The sequence below is a fragment of the Arvicola amphibius genome, chromosome 5, assembly GCF_903992535.2.
Source record: "Arvicola amphibius chromosome 5, mArvAmp1.2, whole genome shotgun sequence".
Lineage (NCBI taxonomy): Eukaryota > Metazoa > Chordata > Mammalia > Rodentia > Cricetidae > Arvicola > Arvicola amphibius.
The window spans coordinates 115,960,213-115,984,260 of NC_052051.1; the positions used below are offsets into that span (position 1 = coordinate 115,960,213).

The 24,048-nt window shown below is 44.9% G+C and overlaps 1 protein-coding gene across 3 annotated transcripts in view; it reads left to right on the plus strand.

The window, feature by feature from the left end:
* The first annotated feature begins 1,139 nt into the window (after positions 1 to 1,139).
* Positions 1,140 to 24,048, plus strand: part of Arhgap26 (Rho GTPase activating protein 26) — a 394,170-nt gene continuing 371,261 nt past the window's right edge. For all 3 annotated transcript variants that reach the window (XM_038329860.2, XM_038329861.2, XM_038329863.2), the window contains exon 1: positions 1,140 to 1,570. In XM_038329860.2, the coding sequence (XP_038185788.1) occupies positions 1,417 to 1,570 (154 nt within the window). In that variant the 5' untranslated portion in view covers positions 1,140 to 1,416. The remainder of the gene's footprint in view (positions 1,571 to 24,048) is intronic.

A 24,048-nucleotide genomic window follows, 5' to 3' on the forward strand; every position in this document is an offset into this window, starting at 1 on the left:
GAAAACACAAAGAAGCACCTCCACACAACTGAAGGTCTGTTGTTAGTTACTGCACACAGAAATAATTTAGCAAGAAGCAGTCCCTAGTCTCTAGAGTTTCCCATTCTAGACACTGAGACCCAGCCTACCAAATGCACTGAGTGAGCTGTCAGTCTTGACTCCTGTGACTGATCACGACGAGGGTGGTCACCCTGAAGGTGGAGAGGAATGCATTCCTGGGCTGCACACATGCTTGATCAGGTACAACCGCACACGGTGCACATTCTCTGTTCTCAAATACCAGTCGCTCTTCTAGCTCATGGGAATGCAACACCGACCAGAGAACTGCGCCAGCACGTGCCCCGGGGAAGCTGTGCAGCAACGAAGGATGACAGACATTGGACAGAATTGTGTAAAATGGTGCTAGGAACCCAGCAGGAAAACGAGGCTGCTGAAATTCTTGCAAAGGACGTGAGAACCTTCGGTGGGGGACAGCCGTGGGCGGGTTTCGAGCAGAGTGGCCACGAGGGCTACGGACAGTAGGGGCGAGAGGACTGCAGGCAAGGAGAGTTGGTGATTTAAAGAAGCAAATACGTTCTACTTGGCTGGAAGAGGGGCGTGCGGAGCTCCGAGCGCTCAGAGTTCTCCTGCGCAAGGGGTTGTATTTTGAGCGCAAGCAGCAATGCTCAGGAGTATCGGGTGGGCTGAGGCGAAGAGCAGTTCTTATTCGGGATTTTTCCTGCTTGGCACACCTAGGCTCTTCGGTTCCCTAGATTAGCAGACGTCTCATTTCAGGCTCCGATTAGGGCAGCACCGGGTGGGTCATTTGCGGGTGGCAGGGGCGCACCCATCACAGAATGCTGCACGGGGCTCTGGTTCCGCAACCAGCACTGAGCGGGAGGGGGCGGGGCTTGCTCTGCGGACCTAGTGCTAGTGTGGGCTCCGCCCCCATACTCAGACCCCGCCTTCAGAAAGATATGATTGGACTAGAACCGCGGAAGGGCAGGGCGTCCTCGAGCGGCCCTGGGGGTCGGGCAGAGGCAAGCACGCTGATTGGCCCTGCAGTGGATTAGGTCATCGCTAGCAGGTTCGGGCGGCCCGGACGCTGGCGGGTCGGCCGAGGCTTCTGTGAGAAGGCGCTCGAGCCTGCTGAGCAGCGAGCTGCAGAGGAGGCGGGGAGGCGGTGGCCGCGCTCGTTCGCTTCCCGGCGCCGCCGAGGGTCCGCCAGCCGCGCCTCCAGCCCGCGTGCCGCTCGGTGGCTCCGCGCAGGAGCGCCCGCCGTCCGGCTGAGTCCCGGCTGCGGTCCAGAGTCTCCGGCTCCCTCTGACCCCGCGCGCGGGGCGAGCCGGCGCCACACCTGTGGATTGGCCGTCGTCGCGCGGGTGTCCGCTGAGCAGCGCGCGAGGCGCGTCCCCTCAGCTCGGCTCCACGGGCAGAATGGGGCTCCCGGCGCTGGAGTTCAGCGACTGCTGCCTCGACAGCCCGCACTTCCGAGAGACGCTCAAGTCACACGAAGCAGAGCTGGACAAGACCAACAAATTCATCAAGGAGCTCATCAAGGACGGGAAGTCGCTCATTAGCGCGCTCAAGAGTGAGTGTCCGGAGCCACGCTGGAGGGCTCGGGGCGGCGACATTCGGCTCTGGGTTGCCCGCGCGCTGCCCGCTTTCATCCCCCCCCCGCGTCCCCATCCACATCCAGGGCGCCGAGTGACGGGTGTCGATGCTCGCCTCCGGCGAGAAGGACGTGAGAAAAGAGCGAGTCAGTTGCCTTGGAGGCGTCTGGCCACCCAGTCCTCGGCTTTCGGGGACAGCCGGGAGGTGGTCAGTCGGGGTGGCACTGTGAACAGGATGGGTGTGTGCGACACAGGTGTCTCTGGCCTGAGGCCAGAGTGCCCAGCCTGCGGCAGCCTGCTAGGAAACCCATCACTTCGACGCTTCCACGGCTCGGGGCTCGGTGTCCTTAGGGGGCGAGTTGCTCACCCCAGGTGCCCAGCCGGTTGCCCAGGCTTGGGAATGGAGCGTACCGAGGGGGCGCTGCCCATCCCTGGGAAGAGGAGGGTGGCGACTGCTTTGAGCTCTGCAGGAGCCCTGCATGCAGCTCCAGCCTGGTCTGGACTGCTGGGTTCTCTGCGTTGGAGTGATTGGTTAGCTATATTCCTGGGAGCATTGACAGTCATCCGTAGACATAGCAGTGCGGTGTACGTGTGCAGGTTTTGATTCTTGTGCTTAGCAGAAGGTGACAGGGGTGGGAGTATAGAACCAGAGTGTTCCTTTACTCTAAACTGTGGGCGAAGGTTTAAAAATAGAACGAACACATCCGTCTTTCTCCTTCTCCCGCTCCCTTGCTCCCCCCCCCCCCCACCCCGCCCCTTCGGCTGTCCTTTAAAATTCAAAAGGCTGAGAGGGGACGTCCTCAGCCTTCGCTCAGAAAAGAGAAGTTTAAGCTCATCTTAAAGGTTCCCTGAGATTCTGGGAAGCCATTTAAATTTTTTTCCCTCTTTTTGTACAAGGTGTATATTTTGTTTGACTGTAGGCAAGACCTAAAACCTCCATCAACCTGTTTCCTCATCTGAAAACAAATTGAGGGCAGTAACTCATCTATGGGATATTGTGGGAATTAGTCAAGCTAGTGTGTGACTCTTTATGCAGCACATACAGCTTCTATCCTCTCAGTGGTGGTTAATATTGTCTATTTGACAGGCTCTAGAGTCCCCTAGTAAACAGACCTATGCCTGTCTAATTTATGTGTATTAAAATTTTCGTGCCACCTAAGTTTTGCAGAGCAAGACTAGAGTTTCTCTTTATGGTCAAATCCAAGCATTCTAGGGTTGCGCAAGGGCAAGAAGGGTACCTTTTCATTGGGTTCATTTTAAAAATAGTTCAGGCGATCTTTTCATTTTGATGCTCAGGAAGTGGAGGCGGATAGTGGAATTGTCTTGACTTTTTACTTTTCCTGTCTCTGTGATGGGTTCCTAATAGACGCTATCTTTCTGCTAAGAATGGTTGCCTCACCAGAGTTGGGTCCTAGTTGTGAGAATGAAACCCAGAATGGTTCCTTAAAGAAAAGCTTAAGGGCCAAGATGCCGTTTAGTAAGCCTGTTGCTTTGAAAATGGAAGGGCGAGAGGATGGAATGTCAGGGCAAGTGCCAGTCTTCTGGAGGTGAAATAAAAGCGCCAGGCCGACATTGGGAGGCTTGCCAGGGCAGAGTCTCTACAGGAGGCTGTGACTTACCTGAGGGGGAGGAAGAGCTTCTTCTGTCAAAGACCAGGGCCTGCCTTGTTTCAGGGAACAAGTGCCCTCTAGTTTGAAGTAAATTTGGGGTCCATTTAGAAGTTGGGTCTGGAAATTTTGCTTGACACTTATGCTTGCTTGCTTGCTTTCTTGGAAATAGGGTTTCCTTGTACCCCAGACTTGCCTAGAGCCCATCATCGTCCTGCCTCAGCCTCCCAAGAGTGCTGTGATTAAAGGCATGTTCCATACCATCATGGCAGACCTTAGGCTAGCTGAAACTGATCCTCTGCTTCACTCAGCAAACATCGCAAATGCCTCCTGTTTCCTGAGCATTGCATTGGATACCAGGATGTAGCAGTGATATTTGGCTGCTCTTATGACTACAGAGGCACAAAATTATGTGGCAGCCATGGCTTGCTTGTGTGCTAATCTCATGTATCTCTCTTGATTTTGCTAATGAGAACACAGGCTTAGAGAATCACTAACCCTGAGCTTTTGAAACTGCATGGTCTGAGAGATACGTAATTCTGACCAGTATAGAACTCTCAGTCTGTTTTATCCTTCTTGCCCAAAAGGGAGCCTGCAGGACCAAACCTGCTAGAATTTGGACTTGCATCTTATCTGAGCCTTCATTTTGAGGAAGGTGTGTCGGGTGACTGGCAATTTGCCTTCTACTATTTCTGAGGAGCTTGGATTCATTAGATAGTAAGCGTTATTGCAATGTTGGGATGGATTGGCTCTGTGACTTGGTGTAAAGACTTCTTCATTTTAAGACTGTGCCCCTCTGCTTCAACAGAGAGTGTGACTGATGCAACCTCTTTGACATCTAACAGATTTTCTCACTGCTTTAGGCCTTGTGTTATCGTGAGGTGCCTGCTGCTTTGTACACCATATTAGTTCCTGTATAGTAATTTTCTTCAATCAGATCATTACTGATAATGAAAAGCCAGTGTTTGTTCAGTACAGCTTAACCATAGATACATAGTTATGTCCACTTATAAAGTTAGCACTAGTTTTGTTTTGTAACTAGCACTTCTACAGATCTCTGGCTTCAGATTTGCTTTATCTATACATATAATCAGAGGTAATAAAAATTGCCTCCAGGGGTTGGCAGAGTTTATCTACATCATTTTAAATGTTACTTCTACTTTGTAAATGATGACAACAAGCAGCCAAGAAGTCAGAGATCTGCCCAAGGTAAGTTCAAGGTACTCAAATACAAGGTGTCAAATTCCAAAGACCTTACACTTACCCCACTTAATAAAGCAACACTGTTGTCATCTAGGTTAGCCTAAACTAGAGCCTCTCCCGTGTTTCTCTTTTGAATCTGCTTGAGAATCTGCCAAAATCCGCATAAAACGACACCATAAAAACAAACCCCTTGAACTCTATCTGGTTTCTCCATCCCTGGTATGGACACAGAATGTAAGCAACAAAGCATGTCAGGACACACACAGACAAGGAAGAAAGACAGACACAAACCTTACTATTTAGAGAGTTCTCATTTGGTGTGCAGTTTTGTCAGTTCCCAGTCGTTGCTGATGGTGATTCTGACCTTTTGAGCAGTACTCAGTCACCCAAGACCCCTGCTTCTCACTGGCTGACCAGTTTTGTGTGTTTAGGTCTTGTTTTCCTTTTCATTCTGTAGAAGTGATAGAGGATGGGTGAGCTTTGGAGTTTCCTGGGTTCAAATCTTGACCCAATGCTTATTGATTATTTGACTCTGGGTACCTTACTACGTCTGAGCTCCTCCTTTGTAAATGGAACCAGTCACACCGGCCTCTCATAGCCCAGAAGACACAGTGAATGTTAAAACAACAAACTACAACCACCTCCTCCAACGGCAACACTTGGAACATGGCCCTTGGCACCTCTCAGTGAATTTCACCAGTACTGCAGTATGCCAGCATTCAGGTTGTCAGGACTTGGTGCTTCTGAAAACAAAAGGGGCAGAGGTGCATGTTGCCAGCTTTGGGGACTCCAGTAGTGTCTGTTAGTCACTGATGGACACAATCCTAGAATTCTGGTAATAGTGTTCGTATCAAAAGTGGTTTTGCCAAAGGGGGTGGGGTGGGGCGTGACATAGGTTGAAAAGTACAAACATATGTTAGTCTCCCAATGTCTATTGTCCCCGTCCTGTTGAGACAGGGTTTCTCTGTTGCTTTGGAGCCTGTCCTAGAACCAGCTCTTGTAGACTAGGCTGGTCTCAGACTCACAGAGATCCACCTGCCTCTGTCACCCGAGTGCTGGGATTAAAGGTGTGCGCCACTACCGCCAGGCCTGTCTTTCCTGTTTTTATTAACTTATTGTTAGGTGAGGTTTCCGTCTCAGAGAAAGAGGCTGCCTGCCTCCCTGTCTGTATAACAAGCTTGCTGAAGGCAATGGTATTTTAGTTAAGGTTTCTATTGCTGAGATACCCCATGACTAAAAAGCAAGTTGGGGATGAAAGGGTTTATTTGGTTTACACTTCATTACTTTGCTATTCATCACCGAAGGAAGTCAAGGACAGGAACTCAAGCTGGGCAGGATACTGGAGGCAGGAGCTGATGCAGAGGCCATGGAGGAGTGCTGCTTACTGGCTTGCCTCGCCTATGTTATAGAACTAAGGATCACCAGCCCAGGGGTAGCACCACCCACCATGGGCTGAGCCCTCCCCCATTGATCACTAAATGAAAAAATGCCTTACAGCTGGATCTCAAGGAGGCATTTCCTCAGCTACTTCCTCAGATGACTCTAGCTTGTGTCAAGTTGACACACACAACCACCCACTACAAATGGTCTTCATGTGTGACTCTTGTGGACTTGATGGCAAACCCTATGTGGTTTCATAGCCACGAAAAGCTGTTAGTCTGAGGGCTTTGAGCTTTGTTCCACGTGTTGACAATCAATTTCTGGATTTGTTGCTGGGGACTACCCCTCTGAACTTGACTTCTGCTTTCTGAAATAGAGTCCTTATTCTGGCAAACTAAATGGGTGGGGCAGAAGTGCAGTTTTTCAGACCGTGGTGTCACTGAGATGTAGTTCACCTTATCTTATATGGCTTGCTCGTTAAGAAGATCTAATTCCATGGTGTAGTATGTTCACTGTGCAGCCGTCATCAGCAGTCAGAGACCACTTTTGTCATCTCCAGTAGAACCTGCGTTTATTACCGTTCATTTGCTCTTCCCCCCAACCCCTGCAGCCCTGGCCACCACCGTGTTTTCTGTCTCCGTAGATTTGCCTAGTCTGGACGTTAGAAAGTCAACCGCAGTCTTTCAGGTGGCCACAATCACCTTTAGGTGGTAACCTAGTTCGTGAACTGAATTTCGGATGGGGAAATGTTGAGTCAATAAGCCATTCATTCTTGGCAAGATGGGGATTTAAATAGAGGCGAGGGCACACTGATTTATTTCCCAGGGTTTGGAAAGTGTGGTCTGGTGTTTTCTGTCCATGGGGAGGGGTATGGATTCTACCAAGTTCGATGGGTGCGGACGGAATAACTAGAGCAAAACTAAGAATCCAGCCCCTCCAGTCTAGTTAGGTTGGGTATGTAATTGTGAATAAAGCTGTACTTCAGATTGCCCTTTAGTGGAGTGATAACGTTTTTACTAAATGAAATGAAAGCTTTTATGTTATATTAGCTGATTCTATGCTTTTTATGGACTTTTTTAAAAAAGGGATGATGTGTCCTTTTCATTGCATTCCCAGATGTTACCTATGTTGAGATCTCTGTTCTTTCATTTCCATCATATTCTCGACGTGATTTTAACACAAATAGCTCATTAAAAAAAGCCAGCGTCTTTCATTTTATTGAGCACTTCGTAAGTGCCTACTCCTATGCCAAGGGCCCCCATATTGTGCCATGCTAACACCATTCTGCTACCGTTCTGTAAGACAGATATAGTCCCTCTGTGTCTGGTTGGGGGGGGAGGTTGGTTCCAAGATCCATCTTGAATACCAAAATCCTCAGATGCTCAAATCTCTCTTCTGCTGTTGACATGTGACTTACACATAGCCTCCTGAATACTTTAGGCAGCTCTAGGTTGCTGCTAATACATAACATAAAGTGAATGCTAGGAAGATAATTGTTACATTCTGTATTGTTTATGCAGTGATGACAGAAAAATGTTTGCATGTGTTGAGCACAGATACAGGTTTCCCCACCCCACCCCAAATATTTTCATATTGGTTGGTGGACACATAGGATCCAGACCTGCAGATATGGTGGGCCTGCTACTGCCCTGTTTCTGCATTTCTGGGCTAACTTGTCAACATTGACATGGCTGGGAAATTGTTAGCGATGGTCTGCTGGCCCTCCTCTGAACATTACCCTTGAGTACGTTCAAGAAAAATGCCAGGAGTGAAGGTGCAGACTTCTTCTCGAAGGGGAAACACGCAACAGGTGCTAGGCTAATTGAGAAGATGGAGTAGTGCTTTGTAGATCTCCAGCCCTGAGTAGTCAAGGCTAGCTAGTATTTTGCATTGTACTCTGAGGTTTTCTCGCCCTCATAGGCTGGAAGGGTAGAATAGGAGGGCGGGTTTTCTGTCTTGTCTTTGTAAAGCATTGCTTTCTTTCTGGGAGCTACCGAGTGATTATCAGTGATTCATCCCCAAGCGGGTGATAGAGCATTGAGAAGGGAGACCAAAAACCTGTTCTTGGTCTGAATTGTTAAAGTGAATGACCGTCTTCTTTATTCATTAGAGCAACAATAAAATAATTACCAAGTGTGTGTACTTTAAAACTGGTCACCTTTCCCACTTCTTTAGCATTTAATGCAGGTGTTTTCTCCCCATGGTGAGATTGAGCTCTGTGTGTGTGTGTGTGTGTGTGTGTGTGTGTGTGCGCGCACGCACACGCGCACGCGTACCTGTGTATGTAGTGCATATCATGTGTCTCATTCTATCAACTCTCTGACTTATTCAGGGACTTTTGTCGACCAGAGTTCACAGTTTTGTCTAGGCTGGCTGACTAGTAAGCCCCCAGATCCTCCTGTCTCTGTGCTCTACTGTTCTGAGTTCACATGTGGCCACGCTGGCTTTTGATGTGGGTGCCAGGGGTCTGAACTCAGGTCCTCATGATTGTGCAGCAAGAGCTCTTACCTGCTGAGCCCTCTCCCTCAGCCCCAAGAACAAGGCTGTTCTTGAATGACATAAATTCTCAGATGTCCAATGCCAGATTGATTGGCTGAGCAGTAATTATGTTGCTCACAAAAAACCTTAATGGACCAAGTAAATATGGAGTCAGGTAGCAAAAAAAGTTGTTCCCAATTCCTTTGATTTACTTAAGCAACTTGTGAAGAAACGGAAAAAAAAATGACTTTCCTAATTATTTGTAAATGGTGGTAATTTGCAATACTGACATTTGGAGTATTACTCATACAAATATAAACAACAGCTAATTAAATCCAAACAAGATTTTTTTTATAGTTTTTATATAACACTGGCTCTACAAACATCTCTGCATGCTTCTCTGTTCACAGTGCACTAAACAAATTGCATGTGATCGCTAATCTAACTCTGCTTGTGACTTAGAACCATCTTCCCACTGTAAAATAAAGAATAGACTATGCTTTTTAGATTGGCTTGGGGTTTAAGAACATTTGGGTAGAATATATACAAGACGCTCATTATATTGTAGAATGTCTGTTCCTTCTGGTTTCTCCCTGTTTTATCTTTTAAGCATCTTTCAAAATCCTGGCACGTCAGTTACGATTAACCAATACTGACTTTATTTTAGCTCCTCGGTCCTGGAGGTTGAAGCTAGGGCTTTGCACATGTGCGTACACACCCATACCCCTGGTCCCTGGTAGGATATTATTAATGACAGTTTCCTGGTGGTGCACAGTTGATGGACATTGACAGTGTACCGTTTATTATGTCATTATAGTTTCCCTGTCTTAAAACCCCTCTATGTTCTATCATATCTTCTTTTTCTTCAACTTCTACCACCTATAGGCTTTTTTATTGTCTTCTCTCGCCATTTCAGACTGTCAGATAGCTGGAACCAGTCTGTAGCCTTTTTAGATTGCCTTGTGTCACTTAGTAATGTGTATTTCTGGTTCCTCCATGTCTTGGTAACTATTGGGTCTCATTGCTGGGTACCAAAATTTGTTTCTTCTCTTACCTGTTGAAAGACATCTTGATTGCTTTCAAGTTTGGACAATTATGAATGAAGCCAGCGTAACTATTTTGTTCATAGACATGAATTTTCAGTTCATTTGCGTAAAGATCATGTTGAATCATGTGATAAGAGTATGTATTGTTTCATAAGAAATAACCAACCTGTCTTTCAAAGTGGCTGCAGCATTTTTCATTCCCTCCGGCACAGAGCGAGAGGTCCTGTTGCTCTGTAGGTATGTGATGGTGTTTTTGTTTGGACCATATAATAGGTGGAGGAATTCATGCTCACCTCCGCTTTCCCCTCCAATTTTCTGGTGACATATTCCACTGAGAGTTTTTTATATGTTTATTTGCCATTTGTGTACCTTCTTTGGTGGGATGGCTGTTCGATTTTTCTTTTGCTCATTTTTTCAAAACAAGCTTTTAAAATTATTGTGATAAAATGTACATGGCACAAAATTTACTGCTGTAGCAGCTTTTAAATAATTTTGTATACTTTAGTGGGGTTGGGTTTGTTCACAGTGTGTGTACTGTCTGTGTTGTCTAGTTCCAGAGATTTCCCAGCATTCCAAGCTGAGATAGTCCAAATAACATAATGACTCCACTCCCATCACACTCTAGACCTTGACAATCTTTGTTTATTTGATGTCCTAGGCATTTCTAGAGTCATACAACAGTTAGCATTTATATCTGGCTTATTTTATGTAGTGTGGTGTTTTCAGGGTTCATTTGTGTTAGACCAGATACTAGAGTTAGATTTCTTTTTATGACTGAGAGTCCTATTGTTAAATTTTAATTATTAGCAACCTCCACTAAGAAGCACGATTCCTTCTCCTGTGAAATCAGGGAAATGATTTTTCCTCTCCTTTTTTTTTCCTTTCCCTACAGAATGACCAGGAACACTTGCATTTGACATGCTAATTTGTCAAGTGTCTCCTAAGAATATTCCATCATGTTTCTATGTATCCCTTTCAGAGAGGTCATTTGTTTCAGGTCAGCGTGCTTTGGGGGCGTGTATATATATTTTTTTTGAGCTCCACTGTTAATAATTTACTTGACATAGAATTCAGCTGTTTTAAGTGGCTTGCGGAACAATTACCAGAATCCAGCTGATGAAAATCGCTACCCCGAAAGCTTCCTTGTCTCTGTTTGCAGTGTCTTCCATTTTGAAGCCGTACACAGCCACCAAGTCCCTTTCCCTGTGTCTAGAGTGGTCATTTCTGAGAATCGGAGCTAAGTAGAGTTATAGATTACAAGGTCTTTATATCTGGGCTCTTTCACTTAGCGTGTTGGTTTGAGGTGCTTCTGTGTCTGAGATGAGTTTCGGTCTTTAGCTTTTTTGAATTATGCTGCCAAGAATGTTTATATACATGCCTTTATGTTTTCACCTCGAATCTTTTGTCTTACCTAAGAGTAAAATTGCTGAATTATATGGAAAACATAAAATTTGATTTAAACTCAGGTATAAAGGAAACAGTTTAACTTTTAAAAGGCTAACAGACGGTTTTCCACAGAAGAGCCCCATTACACATCAGCAGTGTGTGAGCCTCACCAACACTTCCTATGCTCTCTTTTTGATAGTAGCAAACTACTGGAGTAATATATCTCACTTGGTTCTAATTTGGGGTTTACTCGTGACTAATGATGTTGAGCATCTGTGCATGCATTTCCCGGCAAATTGGTGCTCCTTATTGTTGAAATGTGTATTCTCACATATACTATGCTCTGTTTCGTCCATAAAACTTGTTTATGAAGTGAAACAGTAATTCATTTTATCCATTTGTCTTCTTTGGGGACTCTTTACTTCCATTTGCAAACAGTTTCACTTGCTATTCAGGACCCATGGGTTTAGGAGATTGGTGTTTTAGGGGGCAGACCTCTGCTCTAAGTAGGTCAATCAGCATCTCTGCTGGTAGATCTCACAGGTAGGCATTCTAGTCTTTAGACAATGACCCAAACCCCTAGAGCTGACAAAATTAGAAGATTGTTATGACAACAGAGCTGTTGGAGAAAGCAACTCCTGAAAGAGATTGTATTATGCTGTCAAGGCCATGGCATTCCTGAAAATTACCTAAAGGAGGGATGCCATTATAACCTTATAGTCAAAGTGATTATTTAAGATTTATACCGATAATTGGATTTGTTTCTAATTTTGAAAATCACAATTTAGTACATTTCAACTGATTATCTATCTATCCATCTATCTATCTATCTATCTTTCTATACATTTTACATTTTGTCATTAAAGAAAACCTTCATGCACAAACTGAGAGATTGTATTCTGCTCTTGCCGTGGATTTTAAAGCCTTGGACTCTGCTAAGGACTTTGTCAGAGACTTAACAGCTTAGAAGTCAAGGGAAAGGGTCCTCAGTGAGGCCATCTGTGATTGGAGCACAGCAGTGGGAAATGAATGGGGGAGTCAGCAGCCTAGGTCGTAGATCTCCCGAGCGCTGGAAAAGACTTTGGGACTCATCCTCATTGTTGTGGACGGCCATGGCAGTTATTATATAATCCGATTTGTGCTTTAAAAAGATTATGTAGATCAGGTATGGTGGTGCATGCCTTTAATCCAAACACTTAGGAGGTAGAGGTAGGCAGGAGGATAAGAAGTCCAAAGTCATTTTTAGGTGTACAGTGAGTTCAAGGCCAGCAGGGTTATGAGAGACAAGATGAGACAAGGAGCCAATTAGAGGGCTGTTGGGATAGAAATTAGAGCCATGGCACTAATGGCACCATGGTCCACTAATTGGACCAGGACGGTAACATCAGGAGCTTTGTAAGTAGAGCTGGCATAATTTGCTGTTTAATTGAATGTGGACTACCAGAGAGAAAAGAGAAATCAGGAATGACTTAAGATGCTTTTGACCTGAGTTATGTGAATGATGCTACTGTTTTCTGAAATCAGGAACATTTCAGTAAGATTAGGTTTGGAGAGAAAATTAATGGTAGGAGTGAATGACCAAGTTCAGAGGCAAATGTAAATGACACTGGCATACGTAATTCATGAGTGTATACTCACGCCAGAGAAGTATACAGAGTAAAGGCTTCCTCCCTCTCTCTTCCTCCTCCTTCTTCTTTCTTCTTTCCCCTCCCCTGTCCCTCTCTTTCTCCTTCCCCCACTTCTCTTTTTTGTTCTCACTTTTAGATCTGAGATCACACTCAGGGTTTCAGATGGTGGGCTAGGTGCCCTACCTCTGACTTAGGCCTGCAACCTCAGGGATCTATCATTCATTCATTTCATTTGGAATGCTCCTTCTCTTATCCATATCTCTCTAAAAATGGGATATTTACTATATAAACTTTTGTTGTACTTTTACCATTACTTCCTTATCTTACTTTTGCTAGGTCAGTACATGTATACCCTGCATTCCTTTTGATTATTTAATAGGGTTGGATTATTGGATTATCTCAGGTTTTTAGCTAGAGAAAGTGCCGGAGTAATCATTCCCATGTCAGCTTTTGTGTGTATGAGTCCCAACATTTGAAAGATTCTGGGTCTGTTGCGGACTCTAGTTTCTATAGGTTTTGTAACAGCCATTATTTAGGTCCTTTATTTCCCTGTAGCTAATTGGTTTGGTGCTTGTGAATATGTGCTAGATTGTTTCTGAAGCTTAACTTTTTAGTTTAATTGGAAACATTCTAAATAGTCTGCCTCTTGTGGCCCGGATACTGATTCTGAAAGAATGAGGTCCCCCTCCCCACCATGTGTGTGATGGTAGGGTGGGAAATACAGGCATCCTTACTAGTCTTGGGCTTGTCTAGTATCTTTTTCTGAGATGCAGATCCTTCTAAGTACAATGGGAGATGAGCCTTACTTTGTCCATATTGAAAAGACTTCCAAACTCAAACTGGGGGGGCCCAGCAGGAAAAGCATACTTGTTACGAAGAGGACAAATAGCATTAGTAGCTAGAGAAATTTTTTATAAATCAGTCACTAGGGTTTCCACATTCTGTAGAAACCCAGAGTGGAGGAAGAGAGGAAACAGTAAGGAAAACAGCTTGGCAGTGGGGGCCAGAAGCTGTCACAGCGTGTTTATGTCTGGCTTGTTTCACCTTGGTTGGAAGGCACAGAATGCTGCCGAGTGTGAGTTTGGAGACCGGGCAGTTGCCTACTATATTTAGAAAGTGGAGATTCCTGGGGTTGGGTGGGGTGTTCATGTGCATGTGTGTGTGTTTTCTTTGCCAGATGGACAAAGGTTTGGGGCTTGAGAATTCTGCATCAAACCTTATTAGCTAGCTAGCTAGCTCCTCCGGGCCAACTCAGTAGCTGTGCTTCGACTCCTGCTGCTGCCACACAGGAAAAGCCAAAATAAACTCTGTTTTGTATGGCTTGTAAAGATACCACAGGTAGGTTTCAATGCCCATTTGATCTTGCTATCATACTGATTTTTATGTTTACAGCTGCCTCGTTGGAACACTTTGAAAATATGAACTGGCATATCCCGGGTGGCTTTAGCACTGGCACATCCTGTGGCTTTAGCTAGATTTCCAGGCAGGCAAGTTGAACTTTGACTGTGTTTCTATGTCAAGGTCACTGTTGAGCAGATAGGGCCCAAACTGCAACAGACTTCTGACTGTGTATCTCATTGTTACATTTGTGGGTCCGCTGTGGACAGAGGGAAAAAAATTAAAGTGACATGTTTACTTTTGTTCATGTCTGTTTCTTTGTCAGAGCTGGTCTAAATAGTTAACACCTATAAACGGCACAGATCAAAAGACAGAAAGGACTTTGAGTATTCCTCCAACCCCTGTGTCTTCCTCCCCAATTCCACTGAAAGCAGCATTTCACCAGTGTCTTGGATATTTTTATTTGAAATTTATGAATGTGTCAGCAAATGTATATGTATTCATTTGTACACTTATATACACTTATGCATTTAGAAGGATCCCATATGCAATTTTTTGTGTCTAATCGTGATGTATGTTGCATGTTCTGCACTTGTGCATGCATTCCATCATATGGATGAAGCACAGCTTTTTCTAACCATTCCCCCATTACACAATTAGATTATTTCCAGTTGGGCTGGAGGTATAATTCAGTTAGTTGGTAGAGTGCTTGCCTAGCATGCATGAAACTCTGAGTTTGATCCTCAGTTACACATAAAACTGTATGTCATATGTATGACATATGTCTGTCTATGATCACAGTATTGAGAGGGTAAAGGCAGGATGACCAGAAGTTCAAAATTATTTCTAGACATTTAGAGAGTCCTGACTAACCCCTGGACCACCTGAAACTTTGTCTATATCTATCTCTCTCTATATATACACACACACAGACATGTATATATATAAACACACATATACATGTACATATGTATGTAAACACATGCACATACATGCACATGTATAGAAATAAGTATATTACATACACATGTATATAAACACACTTATGTTTATATACAGATGTATATAAACACATATATGCACACACATGCACATGCATTTAAAGATGTTCATGTACACATATACATATATGCATACACACATATTCTGCGAGGTACATACCTCTGGCATGGGAAACAGAAGTAATCAGATCTGTAGGATGAGTTCCTCTTGTGGAATTGCTCAGCTAAAAGCACTATATGTATTTTCTACCATGATAGATACTCTCAGGGAATTAGTCCAAGAAATTCTAAGTGAGCGCCGTTTCCTGAGCCTTGATTTTGAGAGTAGAAAAGCAGTTTCTTTACTATGTAGAGTGGCATCTGTGTAACAAAAAAAACCTGGAGTCTTTCTTCATTTCCTTCTTTCTGGTTTGTATATTAAAAGCTATAATGAAAATTACCCCACAGAATGTGACATAGGACGAGTTACCTAAATACAAGGCCTGGTCTTACATTCTGGTGTGGAGTTGTGCTTTCACCTGGTGTAGTTCGTCTTCTATTCGGGAGGGTTGAAGGTGCTAAATCTCCTGCAAAACTTGGTGATTGGAGGTAGTGACTTTGAGCTAGTGGGCGTGTCTTACCTAGTAGCTGTGAGCACTAGAATTTCTGGTGGGCAGGAGATGGGGATGTGGGCCATCTCCCTATGGTGGCTTTTCCTACAGAGCTTAGCATATCTTTCTGATAGAAGACAGGATCCTGCCACTTGTGCTTTCTGGTCTATGCTCAGGTACTTGGGACAGCTCCCGTTGATGTAGAGGCTTCATTGGTGGGTCTTGTGGACCAGACACTTGTCCCTCTCCTGGTTGCTCAGCTTCTAGAAAGGAAGCAGAGGACCCAGAAGCAGCCCATGACCCCATGGGTGAGGAGTGCTGGCAGTTTGGAAGGATCCTATGGGAGGGAACCTTCGTTTCCTTTGGGAAAGGCTAATGAAAGCTTATCAGGTCCACAGGGGCCCGTGTTACTTATCTGCCATTTGTAGGTCACCTCTGCTAATTATGCCTCATCTTCATCCTTCTTTATTAACTTTGAGAAAGTCTGCTCAAAACTGCAATTATGTCAGAAGGGAAGTCACAGGTTTGATGAGTTTAGCCACTTTGTGTTCTAAAAAGAATCACTGAAGCATAATCATTAAATTAAAAAGTACTTTCCTTATGTTGGTGGTACACTCCTTCAATCCTAGCACGTGGGAGGCAGAGGCAGACAAATCTCTGAGTTCAAGGTCAGCTTTGTCTATAGAATGGGTTTCAGAACAGCCAGACCTCCATAGAGAAATCCTGTCTCAAAAAACCAAAAAAGTACTTGTTATTATATTACCTAAAATAACCTCATATTTCATCAGTAATATAAGATCCACTGTATGCTTAACACTGCCCTAAGGTAGAAGCATTGGAGAGAATGGATATGTTTCACGTGGTGCCTGGCAAGAAAGGTAGAGACAACACACAAATGCGCTTCACAGACAAGAATGTGGTTGTCCCCGAGTGGGGGGCTCTGTGCCAAGGAGTACAGAAAGTGTGACAGGAAGTGTGCTCTTGCAGAAATCTGCTTGACTTAGGGGAATCACTGCTTAAACATTCAGAGTTATGGAGTAGAATAGAGGGTTCTATGGAATTTTTCAGAGGAAATGTGCTGATACGAACAAACAGGAGAATGCATACTCAACTGTGTTTGGATTGAGAAGTGATGAGGGCACGGGAGAGGAAGGAACTAGGGTGCCTCCAAAGTACCCATCAGGTCCTACATGCTGACCGAACTCCATCCCACTCTCGTGGGTTTGCGGTGTGTGATGCAGACACAGCTGAGAGAAGCTTGTGTCTGTAGTTGTTCTCATGGGCATGCAGGCGGAGTGGGGGTGAGCTCTGGAAGAGACCTGGGGCTTTGGCTTTCCCCAGGTGGTATTTGTGATCCTGGAGCGAATGAATTCGATGAGACCTATGCAGTGGTTCTCAGTCTTAGGTGTCTATTGACGCCTGTCACCCCTCACCCCAGAGATTTTGACGCACTTCGTCTAGGCTGGGAATTGTAAAACTTCCCCAGGTGATCCTAATCTTAGAGTGCTAAGACCCTAAGAGAAGAGTGTAGGCTGAAGCTGTGGGCCATATCACTGTGTAGCAGGTGGGTAGAGGAGTTGATGACTCCCTAGTCATCATTTGGACATTTTGAATGAGAATGTTCCCAGAGGCCTTTGGAGTTTGACTTTTGGAGGAGGAACTAAAGAGAGCAGCTTAAGTACAAGGTCATAATTACTATCTAGGTAATGATATTACTAGGAAAAAAATAGGTGAGAACTGTAGATGTTGAGCTTAGTGGCATAAGCACACGTAAGTGAAATATAAATGAAACTGCTATTATAATATTATTATTATTATTATTATTATTATTATTATTATTATTATTATTATTATCTGATTGTCCTGGCTACAAGGTGGTGGTCGTACCAAGCTTGACATGACTGTAGCCATCTTGAGTTGTACCTGCCATAATTTCCCCAAAGGATTTTTCTGCATATATTTTTGTTGCTTTTTAAAAAATTTTTATTTCGAGACAGGGTTTCTCTATGTAGCTTTGGAACCTGTCCTAGAACTTGCTCTGTAGACCAGGCTGGCCTCGAACTCACAGAGTTCTCCTGCCTCTGCCTGGGATCAAAGGTGTACGCCACCACCGCCCGGCTCTGCACACATTCTTAAAAGAGAGAATGCTGTAAGATGTTCTCAGACTTTAGGCTTTCAACCAGAGGAGATTCTGATGTCTGAGCACAGGGGCAGGCCTGGAAATCTGTGTGGCCTATAGCTTTCTCTCTAGTGATTTGCATGTATGTGTGTGCCTGTGTGTGTGGGTGTCAGACCACACAGGAAGTCAAAATAGGCCAGAAGAGATTCTGTGTAAACCGTGTTTGTCCTTAAATCATCTTTTCTCCTTAATGTGCCCTGCTGAGTTGCCCAGCCTTTCCTTGGGCCAGCTCAGGTATCTGCAAGGTGTCAGTCAACACTATGCAGGCCACAGGATGATGGAGTGTTCCAAGGCTGTAAATGTTTCAGCAACCATGGCATCTCAGCTGGTGTGGCTTCATGCCTGGGATTCAGTTGTTCCTGGGCTCCACCTGGGAGCCTGCTGGGACCCCCTGAGCACTGGGGATGGGGGTGGGGGTGGAGAGCATCTGAAAGGAAACTTTATATCTCGGAGCTTTCCCACAGTGAGTCCTCGCTGCCCTTGTCAAGGTTAAAGGCGGTTAGGGTCAGAGTCTGTAATTATGTCACACACTTTTTTTTTCTTCAAAAACATTCAAGAAGCATAGTGAGCTGGCTGAGCTGCTGCAGAGGAGACATGGCATCTAGGGAGGGGCTGGCTGTTGACTGGAGGATGAGGTACCCCAAACCCAGCCAGAGCTGATCTGCCCAGCCTGCCACTGCAACACCCCCAGGCCACTCATTTCTGGCAAAGGTTCCTTCCTGTGCTAGTGCCTATCTCTGTTCTGATCTCCGCAGGGCTGGGTAGAAAAGACTACAGCTGCTGCTGGGGAGAACCCAAGATGTCGCCACGAGGACAGCAGTGTTGCTCACGCTCTGCTGTTTGCTTAGGGAATCTGCGTGCTGTTCTCCCAGAGATGGGGGTTTCCTGCTTCCGTGTCTGAGTCTTACAGAGATGCCTGACACAGACCTTGCCCTGGGCTGCTTATCCAGTAGCTCATCATCTACATGACTCCTGCTGTGGACGATATGGCTTTTGGGAGATGGAGGCCAGGCAGGCAGTCGGGATGCTCCCTCGGCTTCTTCAGGCCACAGCTCTCAGCTGTTTGTCCAGGATTTGCATCTGCCAGCCAGGCTGTGAGGCTGTCTGCTGGCTCTCTGACTAAAGCTGCCTGAGCAGTGTGCAGGGCCAGCGAGTTAGCATGTGGCTAGTCTCCTTAGAGCAGCAACATGGCTCTCTTTGGAAAGAATTCCCTTTTCTTTTTTCTGAAGCCAGCATACTCGTAATAAGTTCCCCGACAGGGACACCGTGCTCTCTTGCATAGGAAATTGGGGTGGAACCGATCGCTTTTGGCCTTGCTGTTCTCTGGGAGATGACTCTGGCTAGTTTCTGCACTCCTTCACCTCGTTTGGGCAGCATCACTTCATACCATCACAGGGCTTAGGGGTTGGTACTGGAAGCAGCCTGAGTTCATGCAGGTAGGTGTTCAGCAGCTATAGAGTTTGCAATACATGTTCATTTTTACAGGTCTCTTATCTTCCATAAGCCCAAACCCGAGCCTCTTTAAGAAAAAAAAAGTTAGGTTTTCTTTTTGATGGTTATTTTATATGAAAAGCTCCCCAAATGTCAGCTAGAGAAGAAGGCTGAGTCATCTCTGTATGTGCCATCTCAGTCAGACTGATGCTGAGTTCTTGGTGTGTGGGGCAGTGTGGTGGGAGGCAGCGATGAGTAGGGACCTTGCGAGTTCTTTAGGATTTAGAAAATGGCTTTATTAGGCTGCAATTCACACACCACACGGTTCTTTTGTTTATTGCACGAGGTCCTATGGGTTGGCTGCAGATGCTGAATGTTTCTGCAGTTATCTGGGAGGCCATTTTTGTCATCTCTCTCCAGTTCTTAGATATGCCTCCCTATCTTTCCCATTCCCCCAGCTATTGGCAGCTTTTTCCTTGGGACTTTTAGCCTTGTGCAGCTTGCTACTGGGATTGCTGTGATGTCATGGTCTAGGTGTAGGGAACTCACAGTCCACCCTAAGAGTGTCTGGAGGCCTCCGGTTAGCTTTCCTTTCATCCTGTTTCTGCTTGGGTGATGAGTTCGCTTTGCTGAGTAACTTCCTGGCTGGGAGTGGGAAGGAAGAGGTCAAGATCTAGGGTAGTATAATGTGGGAATCAAGAAAGGAACTTTTCAAAGCTTTTATGTTTTGCTTACTTGTGGTGATGGGAAATGAACTCAAGGGGCCTGTGAACAGTAGGCAAATGAGCTATGCCCCATCTTGAGGAACTTTTGTCTTCACAGCAGAGGACCTTTCCAGTCATATTCTCATTTGGATAGTCATATTTGGAGGGCACCAGCTATTTTGGAAACTGGATAAACAAATGGTTCAATTCATTGATACAGGATGATTGGGAGATGTGTAAGTCTTAGCCTGCAAGCCCTCTTTTCTCACGTAAGACTTTCCGTCTGAGAGCAGAGACTGCTTGCTGCCCTCTCCGCCTTGGCTCTTGCCCTCGTGCTCGCCCTTCTCTTTGTGTCCTTTCTCTCCACCCCACTTTCTCCCACTGTGACCGCCCTGCAGAATGTCTGGCTAAAAGGCCAAAGATGTGAGCCGTTGATATTGTGATGATGAGGAAGACAAAGACCCTTTTAAAGGGAACGGCCTAGGCAAACCCTGGAGTCACAATTGTAGTGAAAAGACCGTAGAACCCAGAGGTCTCTGCTGCTAGTCTTCACAACTGTAAACAATGCCATCCAGGGCCCCTTTCCTGTTCAAGTTCCTGTGTTATGTTCCAGAGGTGAATGGACCTCTCAGAACCAGGGTGGGTACAGAATGTCCTGCTCCTGCTCCCTGGTTGCCTGCTATGACCAGAGCATTTTGGTTCTTATATTTACTTCTCCAGAGGGACCCCGAGACAGGCCTCAATTTCTCTTTTTTTATCACTGGGCTGGAGCAGTGCTGTTAAAATCATCTTGAATCAAGGAGGCCACTACTTATATTACAAGAAATAAAAATGGGGACATAGAATGAGAGCATTATTTGGGTTAGTTGAACAGCTCCAAATATAATTATTTATAATGTCACCTAGGGAACCTAGAAACCTACTTGGGATAAGTCAGGAGACTGGGCACGAAATCTAGCTTTGTGGGTACTGAGTTAGAATGTCTAGGAGTGACACACGTTAGACATATGTAGATGGATCCTGGATAAGATGGAAGACTGCTGGCTCTCTCCTGAGAGCTGCCGGCCTCACAGTTCACAGAGCCATCCACAGCAAATAACAGGACACCCCTTCTGCCGTCCCCAGAGGCTTATGTTGCTTCTTTCTCTTCATATGGGTCAGTTGTTAAAAAAGTCAGCCCAGATCAGCATTTTCTTGATTACGTAAATACTACATATTCATTAGAGAGAAATTAAAGATGTAGAAAATGTTAGTTATGTCAGGAGTGCCAATTAGAGATAGTTATTTTGGTTTTATCATCTTTCTATTCAACAGCTCATGAATGTCTCTGTGTATTATTACCACTCTCCAGCTGTGCTGTGTCAAGCCTTCTTGGACTGATGATGCACAACTTTTGCACGGTTAGATCTTGTGACTCTTTCCTTTTGTGAAAATTGCACAATCCTCAATGCACGCCCTTGTAAATGGGCCACAGGTCTCCTTTGGATAAATTCACACAGGCTGTTCTTACTTTTCTTCTGATCCTTTTCCAATCCTTTCTGCCTTTTGCTTCTGGTTAAGCAGAATTTTAGAGGCCAAGAGATTTTTTTTTTCAGAGACCCACATGTCAAAAGCATGACGTTAGATTGACTTGGACCATAGTAATGCTAGTAGAGTAGCTACCATCACTTAAATGCTTACAGTGGGGCAGGCATGCATCTCTTGGGTGTTTTATAAACTTAAAAATGATTTTTTTACTGCCAGGATCCAATTCAGAGCTGTGCACATTACTGTATAAATGCTGTACATGAGCCATGCCCAGCCCCAACTTCATCCTTATTCCACTGAATCTTCATGATAGTCTATGAGGTACATCTAGCTATAACCTCTAGAAGATTCCTATGGCGGGGGGGGGGGGTGTCAGGACTTGAACATCATCCAATGCTAGCCCTTTTGTCTTTGAGCAGTCTTTTTCTGCTAACTGCCCAGCTCCTTACATTGTTTCTTCCTCTAGAAAAATGGGACAGTAGCATTACTGAAGAGCTATGTGCAAAGTACCCGGTATAAAATCATAGCAACTATCTCTATTCTGATGACTAATTCCTCTTGCCCTTTTATAACATGGAAATAATACAGGAATTTAAAATACTATGTTGGTCCTGTCCTTATGTCCAAGTCTTTGGCCTCCTCACCTTGTACAAAGAATTACCTCTGGGAATTAGACTGGATCTTATGCTCTGACCATATTATACTGAACTTATTCCAGATGTTTCTGTTTTAAACATGCCTGGTAATAAAGATTCTATAACATTCCCAAGAGTTCTGAGATGCTGATGTCTCAGAAATCCTAAGTACCTAATACATAGTTTGAGTCCGATTACAGGACTCACAAGTCACACGGAAGGTCTCTGTTGAATCCTACTCCTGTCTGCTGGCCAGAGAATTTATCATAGGTGCCTGGTACTTACTGCAAAAGGGTGTCCTGCTTTAAAGTGTAATTAGAAGCCCCCTCTGTAATTATAGCCTGCTCCATTTTCTCCACTTCCCCCTTCCAATCACTCGTATCCTGCTATTCCTGTCTCTCGTGCCCCACCCCCATCATCTGTTTATAGTTTCCTGGTTTCCGTGGTTACTCCATGTTGTATACTCAGGTCTGAAGATTTGGAGTTAAGAGTCACATGAACGACAATGTTCAGCATCTGGGTTACCCCATTTAATATGATCTTTTCTAGTCCCACGCCTTTACCCGCAGCCTTTGTTTGTCTTTACAGCTGAATCGTATTCCACGTTGGATCGGCACCACGTTTTTGTTATCTGTTTGTCAGCAGAAGGACATTTAGGTTGTTTCCATTTCCTGCATATTATGAATAGAGTACAATGAACATGACTGAGCAAGTATTTGTAAAACAGGAACGAATCATTTTTCATTGCTTCTTTCATTTTGTTCCTTGCATGTCACTTGCTGACCTTTCTGAGCTGAAACTGCATCCCATGTTCGTCTAGTGGCTACCCTTATGGAGACATAGTTTCTGCATGGATTTCTTTGATACACTCTAGTGACTTTCTTTTTCAACAAGATTTAATATCAGTTCATTTGGAGAGCTCCCTTTGCTGGAATGGCCTGGAACAGGAGTTGAACAAGCAGAAGATTGTGTTTTTCACACACCATTTTTCCGCTTCATTTTTAGGAATTGAGTCTTGATAAGCAGAATACAGGAGTAAGAGCCAGCATCCCCGCCCCCACCTAGGCTCTGTGTGTTTATAGAACACCACCATTCCTAGCTATTTAAAGAAGAAAGGGGCAACATTACCTCTTTCAATCTGCAGACCCAGTACCCTGTTTAATGACTTCTAGACACTGGAGGCTTACTGACCTATATAGTGTCTCGGGATCTCTTACTACAGAACTTCAAAACTGTGTGACACACAGCTCTGTCCCCATTGATTTCTCAGTGCCGGAAATTACTTCCTGACCTAGAACAGCACTGTGGCTGTGCTTTGGAGCTGGAACGTGGCTGTAGAATCAATAGCAGTAGAGGATTCCAGAAGTCCTGGGCGTGAAACAAAGGCTGCCCACTGTCCTGATAGGCATTTGCCTTCTCTGCTGATGTCTAATATCCTAGTAAAGAATAAGATCAAAGATCTTTTCTCTGTTTTTCTACCAAACTATTTTTCAAAGCCTTTATCATCTGATTGGGGACCATCTATAGCTGATACTCATCAGAGACATAAAAGGTTACAGGAACTTTAGCCAGGGTGGGAATGAAGGAAACATGGAAAATCTGTCTGCTGTGTTCTTCCAGCTCTGTAGGACTAATGGGCCCACCTCTGCCCTGGATCAGTGGGGTCACATACAGGGAAATATTGTATGTCTCCTGCTTACTGGGCTGGTCAGGTCCACGTTGATTTCTGTGAAACCCTTGAAATAGCAGAAGCAGAAGAATTAGCTCTGAGTCCTTTGCCTTCTGTCTGTTTTCTCTTTCCTAAGAGATTTGAGGGGTAACAGTTGTGGGTGGGCCTAGATGAGGGACACTCATTTAAAACACTTATCTGCTTGTTTCAGTTCTAATCAGATAATGCGCTATTAAATTAGAAGCCCTAACATCTCTGAGAGCTCAGAGTTCTTGGAATTGGTGGAAGGAAGAACAGCGAATTTCTCCTTGGTCTCAATGGGATGTGCGATATTAACGATCCACAGTGAAGTCCCTGCTGCCGCCGCCACCATCCTGTCAGTGTCTGTAGTACACATTTGTAGATGTGGGGCTTCCATTCTGGCGGCAGCAGCCAGATTGCTTAACACTATAGAGGAAGAGGAAAACCAAACAAGAAGCTTAAGCAGAATGCATTTGCTGTGGTGTGTAGCTAGAAAGCCAAGGGCTGTTCCCGTTTTTATTTCCCAGGGTCTCATGGCTCTAAAGGGTGTCTTCCGTCCTGGTTTCTCTTTGTCACTAAAGTTCACATTCTTCTGGGCTAGTTTCATTCTCAGACGGCCCCTCCCTCACATTG